This window comes from Aspergillus aculeatinus (assembly GCF_003184765.1).
Source record: "Aspergillus aculeatinus CBS 121060 unplaced genomic scaffold BO66scaffold_50, whole genome shotgun sequence".
NCBI lineage: Eukaryota > Fungi > Ascomycota > Eurotiomycetes > Eurotiales > Aspergillaceae > Aspergillus > Aspergillus aculeatinus.
This window is the reverse complement of record NW_020291519.1, coordinates 111,736-118,343: the sequence shown is the minus strand read 5'-3', so window position 1 is coordinate 118,343 and position 6,608 is coordinate 111,736. Positions and strand designations below refer to the sequence as shown.

Here is a 6,608-nt window from a genome sequence, read left to right as displayed (position 1 = left end):
CCCCCCCCAGTCCCCTCCCTCCCAAAAATAGCGCGCTCATTCCCAATCTCACCACACTTACTAACTTACTTACCCTTACCTTTTCTACCTTCCCTGATCTTCGTCATTCGTTCTTCTTCCTCTTTGTAGAAGTGGTTTCGAGGCTTCCCTATTTCCTACCTCTCGGGATATCGGTAAAAATTAATAATAATTTTCAACCTGACCGCGACCTGGCTCTCTGGTCGTCGCTCTCTTTCCTATCTTTCTCTTTTTCCTATTTTTTTTTTTCTTATCTCTTCGCGTTCTGGAAATACCTTCATCGGGCGGCGCTTCCCTGAGTTTCAGTTCGCGCCGCTATTCGATTCGGACGAACTATTACTCCACTTGGCATATTTGTGATTGACCTTGTCGCCAGTGCCGCATAAACGCGCCTACATCCCTCATGGGTCGGAGAAAGATCGAGATTAAGGCGATCAAGGATGACCGCAATCGCTCAGTGTAGGTCTTTCCTTTGCAACTTCTCGATGTGTTTGGAGTGATGGTATCACCGCTATTTGCTAGACTAACTGACTGACATTTCTCTCGGTTCCCAGGACCTTTCTTAAGCGAAAGGGCGGTCTCTTCAAGAAGGCACACGAGCTTGCGGTCCTTTGTTCGGTCGATGTCGCTGTCATCATTTTTGGTCACAACAAGAAGCTATATGAATTTTCGTCCTGCGACATGCGAGAGACGCTCGCTCGATATCAATATGTGCGGTGGGCCCTCAGATTCTGACAACTCGTTCCTGCAGCTGACGCGACCCATTTCTTGCAGTTCGGACCTCCCCATGAACACAAAGGCCCGGAAGACTTTAACGGTAAACGCGACGATGACGACGACGAAGATGAGACGACACCCGCCCCCGAAGACATTCATCCGACGCCTCCGAATCCTCCCATGATCCCCGCCCATATTCCTGGTCATCCTGGCTTCCAACATGTCAATCACGCCCCGTCAGCTTCTCCACCCATCCCCAACGGGATGCCCTTTGATCCTCGTCATGGTACCCCTCAACCACAAGGTATCTCGAGACCGTCGTCAAGGAATCATCTGCGTCGCGTCAGCTCTAACATCGGACCTCAACAACATCATGCCACACCTCCGCCGCCTCCGCCGCCACCGCAGAACGGTTTCACGTACATGCCTAATCCATCCGTCTATAATCCAGCAGTTGCCCATCCCATGGCTCAACCTCCTCGTCCCGGTCAGTTTGCGCATTATGGCCCCCCGGGGCCGCACCATCAGCCCGGGCCACCCCAGCATCAGCATCAGCATCCGCCCATGCCACCGCAAGCAATGCCACCGCATTCGATGGCGCCTCAATCGATGCCGCAGCACCTCGCACCACATCCACATCCACATGCCATGACACCGCAACCACCACCCATGGCTATATCGCAGGCGCCGCATCACCCACCCGTACCACAGGTCGCCCAAGCATATCTCACAGAACAAGGTCGAGCTTCCATGCCCCCAACGTTTGCACAGCATGAGCCGCAACCGCAACCGCAACCGCAACCGCCGCGGACGGTATCACTTCCCGAAGCGACCGCTGCGGAGCAGATGCCGGGCCCCCTGAAGGTAGAAGGAAGTCCTTCGCCTCCTCATCAAAGATCTCTATCGTCTAAGTCGCGCAGTATCTTCACTCCTATCGACGACCGCGGCTCAGTCTTAGCGCGTCACTTTGGTGTAGGCCCGCCCACATGTGAGCCGGGAGAAAATGCCCACCTCAAGGCGGAAGTTCCGCTGGGAAATTCCACTGACGTAAAGCCACCCAAGCCACTTGCTGGGAAGGCCGGGAAGGCAGGGAAGGCCGGGAAAGTGCCACCACCGCCTAGAGCGGCGACGGAAACCCCACGCCCCCAGCCTGTAGCGGAACTAAAGCCACCGGCACGAACCAACAACGGCCAAATACCCCCAAAGCGCCCGCAACTGAAGGTGCAGATCCCAAGCGAGAATTCAGATAGAGGCAGTGCGACAGGCGAATCGTCCTCACGCGACTCGGCGGGTAATAAGACATTGACGCCGGCAAAAGCCAATCCAGATACTAGTCATTCGGGCGTGGTTCTTCCTCCGCCGTCACCATCCGCTGGCGCGATCCTTAGCGCGGGGGCACAGGGACCACCGAACCCGTTTGCCAGACCACCACCGCCTCCCGGCCCGGCCGCGCAGAACAACGCCGCCTACAACAATAACAGCAATATTGACACGCCAATCTCGGCTCTGCCCAGTCGATTTGTTTCAGACGCACTGCTACCATCACCTTCCAGCTTTTTTCCCGAATGGGGATTCGGTCGCTCGGGTCCGGACAGCAATATGCTCCCAAGCCCTTTAACGTTCCCGACCCCGGCCGTGCAGACCGGACCTGGCTTCGGACGTGAAGACAACGATCAAGATAAGAAGCGCAAAAGCCCCGACAGCGGGCCGAGCGCTGAAGGGGTGATGAAAAAGCCGAAGACGTAACTTCTGAAACTTGCGAGTTGTTGCGCATCACCAAGTTGACGGTCTCCCCCTATCTCATTGGCTCAGTTGTCTCTTCTTATCCCATGTTTTGAATAATGGCATTTACATGGCGTTGGTGAATTTACTTGTCAGGGGAGGAAGTTTTGGGCAATCCGTTTGTCGAAGTTAGTGTGTGTGTGGGTGTGTGTGTCTGTGTGTCACTCTCCTTTGTTTTAGGGTTGTCTTTTGCGGAACAACTTTATACCCCTTTTCCTTTTGTATCTGTCATCGTTCTCACTTTCACTTTTTGTTTTGTTTAGCTGGGCTATATGCTGTGTGGGTATTGCTTCGCTTTGCTATTGAGACCCTCAGATCTCCAACACACCTACTCCGCGGCGTACTTTCCTCACCTTGTGATTCTCCAGTTCGTTCGTCTCTGGAAACCGAGGGCGGAAAGTTTAAAAAGCGCCCCCCCCCCCGGCGCGCATTGCCTCTTCCTTCCTTTCTGTGCCCTCTTAACTCTAATTCTTCTTTGTGTTGTTATCTTGGATTGCACCCGAGGGCGATAGTGCTGGTGACGGTGATGGGTGATGGGTGATCTCTTTCTTTTCTTTATGTCCAGTATTTTTTTTTTCCATTTTCAATTTTCCCCTTATTTACTTTTTTTTATTTTGTGTCAAAGAATGTATATAAAAGGTGGGGGTCTAGCTGGATATGGATATGTTTGATTAGGAAAGTGAAATAATTTGATCTCGCTTGATGCATAATCCACACCCATTTCCATTTTCAATCATGACTGGTCATATCAGATTCAGTGGTGCTGAGTATCACAAGTATATGTGGTTTGTAGATGGTGAGTAGCACTCGCACATGGAGTAAAGTAAGTGCTGCCTGCGTAAGCTGCCGCTTTCCTCTTGAATGGATCGCAATGCAATGCAATACAATGCAAACAAGGCAATGAGGAAGGAAGTAAAAAAGAATCCCACCTCCCCTTCCCCCGGGCATTTGAAGTATATATGCCAATTTTGTCCTGAAATTCGGTCTTGGGGAAGAAGGGGAGAGAGGGGGACAATGGGAATATGTAGACATTACGAAGTAGAAAAGATATATGCTTCAACGTCTCCGGAGTTGAGGATTATTATCCTTGACCCTTTGCTCCATTCCGCTGGGATTGGAGAGCCAATAAAGGACAAGGAACGGAGTGAGGTAGCGTGGAGTCCACACTATACCTCCTCCTTCGGCTGGGGTTCGCCGTGTTGTTGCTTCTGCTGGGCCTCCAGGACGGCCTTGCGGGCTTTCTCCTGCTCCTCCAGGCCGGTCTTCGCGATGGTGTGGGCCTTGCTCAAGGTGACGGGGCGGACGAGCAGGCTCAGGGCCAGGCCGAGGGCGGCGATGGCACAGTAGAAGATCCACATGCGGCTGAAGGCGGTGGTGTAGGCGTCGAGGACGACCTGGCGTTGGGCCTTGGGCAGGGAGCGCAGGAGATCGCCCTGGGATCCACTGAAGGAGGAGGCGATGGCGTGGGCGTTGTCGGCTCCGACGGCGGCAGCGATCTGGGGCATGCGGCTGGCGAAGACATTCTGGTAGATGACGGTGCCGAGGACGATGGAGATGGCGGCGGAGACCTGGCGCATGAAGCCGAAGGTGGCCGTGCCGGCGGCCATGTCGCTGGGGTGGATGTTGGCCTGCAGGGCGACGAGCGGGGACTGGAAGAGCGGGCCCGTGCCGATACCGCCGATGATCTGGTAGATGATGATGCGCGGCCAGCTAGCGTAGGCCTTGAGGTCGATGAAGAGGCCGTAGCCGATCGTCATGAGGAGGAGACCGCCGGTGATGAGCTCGCGGTAGCGGCCGGTCTTCTTGATGACGACGCCCGTGGCCGCGGAGAAGATGGAGAGGCTGAGCACGGTGGGGAGGACGTAGACACCGCTGAGAATCGGGGACGCCAGAAGCACCGTCTGGAAGTAGAGCGGGAGGTAGTAGGAGCCGGAGATGAAGACGAAGCTGTGGCAGAAGTTGATCAGGAGCATGAGCACGTTGTGGAAGTTGTTGAACAGCCGGAGAGGGATCACTGGATAGCGCGCGATCTTCCACTCATTGATGAAGGCGACGACCCACGTCACGATTCCGAAAATGATTAGGCAGATCACCGTGGCCGACGCCCAGGGGTAGCTGACGCCGCCATATTCGAGGCCGAAGAGGAACATGAGCGTGCCGCCGATCATGAGGAAGGTGCCCGACCAGTCGATAGAACGGAGTCCTGCAAGAAGGGGCACTTTGCTGGCTTCGATCTTGAGGAAGAATATGAGGATGACGAGCGAGAAGCCTCCGATAGGTACTGGAAATCAGGTGTTAGCGTGGATATGGATTGATTTGCATAAGCAATGAAAGACCTACAGTTGATGTAGAAGCACCACCGCCAGGTTACACTGGTGGTGAAAGCACCTCCGATAATAGGACCCAGGGCCCCTGCAATGGCCCAGGTCGACCCAAAAATGCCGTAGTACATCGGACGTTCCCTGCAAACAGTCAGTCTAACTAAGCCGGCCAAGCCCTCCGCTCCGGAGGGTTGCTGCTGGAAAGCCCAAGGCGAGGTTATACTGACCGAACACTGAACAGATCCGTCACGCAAATGTTAGCTAGAACGATGATTCCACCGCCGCCAACGCCCTGAATCGCTCTGCCGGCGATGATCATGGGCAGGTTCACTGCCAACGCGCAGATGAGACTGCCCACCAAGAACAAGAAATTGGCAATCAGGATGATCTTTTTCCGGCCCCAGACATCACTGATCTTGCCCCAGAGGGGAACACAGGCGGCATTCGCCAGCATGTAGGAGGACGCAATCCATGAGTACCCGCCCTCCGATGCATGGAAGTGGTTGGCAATAGTGGGGAGTGCTGTCGAGACAATTGTCTATGAAGCGAGGCACCAGAAAGTCAGTAGACTGGCGATCAAGATCCAGGGACCCAGAAGACCTTACCATGTCCAGAGCTGCCAAGAACAGAGCCAACTATATGTGACATTAGCGTGCTGTCACAATGTCCGAGCCGGAGTGGATAGTAAAGTGGAGAGAGAGATGGATTAACATACACAGAGAGCGGTCATAACGACCAAGATCTTCTTCTTCCCCAGTTTCTGTGCCTGAGAGGGCACGCGATCCAGCGGGGCGCTAGCAGCAGCCACAGCAGCCTCATCTTCTAGCGTTCCATCATGATGGCCTTTCTCTGTTCCGACGGGGATTTGTTCATGCGAGGCTGTTCGTGAGGGGGGCCTGACAGCGTCAGGCTTCTCCGACCCAGCTCTGTAAGAAGAGGAGCTTGCCTCGGATGGTGACATGCTCTCCGCGATCATCGGACCCTTGTCCACTGAGGTCTCCTCAACGTGAGGGTGTTGATGACCCGTCATGACTTAGTGTATAATATCCAAATTCGACGAAAGTAGACGGAGGAGAACCTGAAGAACGAGAGAGAGAGAGAGAGGAGAAGGAAAAGAGGGGGAAAAGAACCGAGGTTTTTTTTTTGGCCGCTCTCTTTTCTCTTGAGTTGGATTGGAAGGACAGAGCAGAGACCGCAGAGCAAACCGGGTTGTTTCCCTTTAGTGTTGACGGTGGCGGGCGAACCCCGACGGTTGCAGCAAAACTTTGGGGTTTGATTTAGTCTAGCGGGTGCTCCCAGGCCTGTTTTTCTTTTCTTTCTAGAACTGTGGCGCGTATCGAAGTTAGCTAAGTATGAGATAATGAGAGACAGTCTCAAGTCAATTTTAGATTGCTCAGCATTTTAGCTCTAAAAGCAAAAGCAACTAAGCTACCACCTTTTGTTTTTCTTTTCTTTTTTGCTGATCCTATTTACGTACTCCGTATTATGTTTGAGACCGAGACCGAGACCGAGACTTTTTGCACTTTAGGCGTCGGAGATAAGGTCGGCTTTGTGGTCCTCAACCCCCGAAAAGGGTAACTTAAGAGATGAGAACAGAAGGGAAAAAAAAAAAAAAAAGGGCCTCGACTTTGGAGCGGTCCCTGAATTGAATTTTGGTTCCAGTTGGAGTCATCATCACCATCATCCTCTTCTTCGGGTTGGAACGTGGATCGTCTTTTATACAAAAACTTCTTACCATTGGGTCCGCAAGCGACTAGCATAGAAGAGAGG

At 53.4% G+C, this 6,608-nt stretch overlaps 2 protein-coding genes across 2 annotated transcripts; one reads left to right on the top strand and one right to left on the bottom strand.

Annotated features, from left to right (window-relative positions):
* Positions 1-275: 275 nt before the first annotated feature.
* Positions 276-2,635, top strand: rlmA (SRF-type transcription factor RlmA). The gene is made up of 3 exons (XM_025642377.1): positions 276-477; positions 573-729; positions 793-2,635. The coding sequence occupies exons 1-3, from the start codon at positions 422-424 to the stop codon at positions 2,479-2,481; spliced, it is 1,902 nt and encodes a 633-aa protein (XP_025500290.1). The 5' UTR covers positions 276-421; the 3' UTR covers positions 2,482-2,635.
* Positions 2,636-3,683: 1,048 nt separating this feature from the next.
* Positions 3,684-5,799, bottom strand: BO66DRAFT_381311 (MDR family MFS transporter; the record flags this gene model as incomplete). Its single annotated transcript, XM_025645948.1, has 5 exons — positions 3,684-4,798; positions 4,858-4,979; positions 5,066-5,376; positions 5,444-5,473; positions 5,554-5,799. 5 exons carry the CDS (start codon positions 5,797-5,799, stop codon positions 3,684-3,686), a joined length of 1,824 nt encoding a protein of 607 aa, XP_025500289.1.
* Positions 5,800-6,608: the final 809 nt, after the last annotated feature.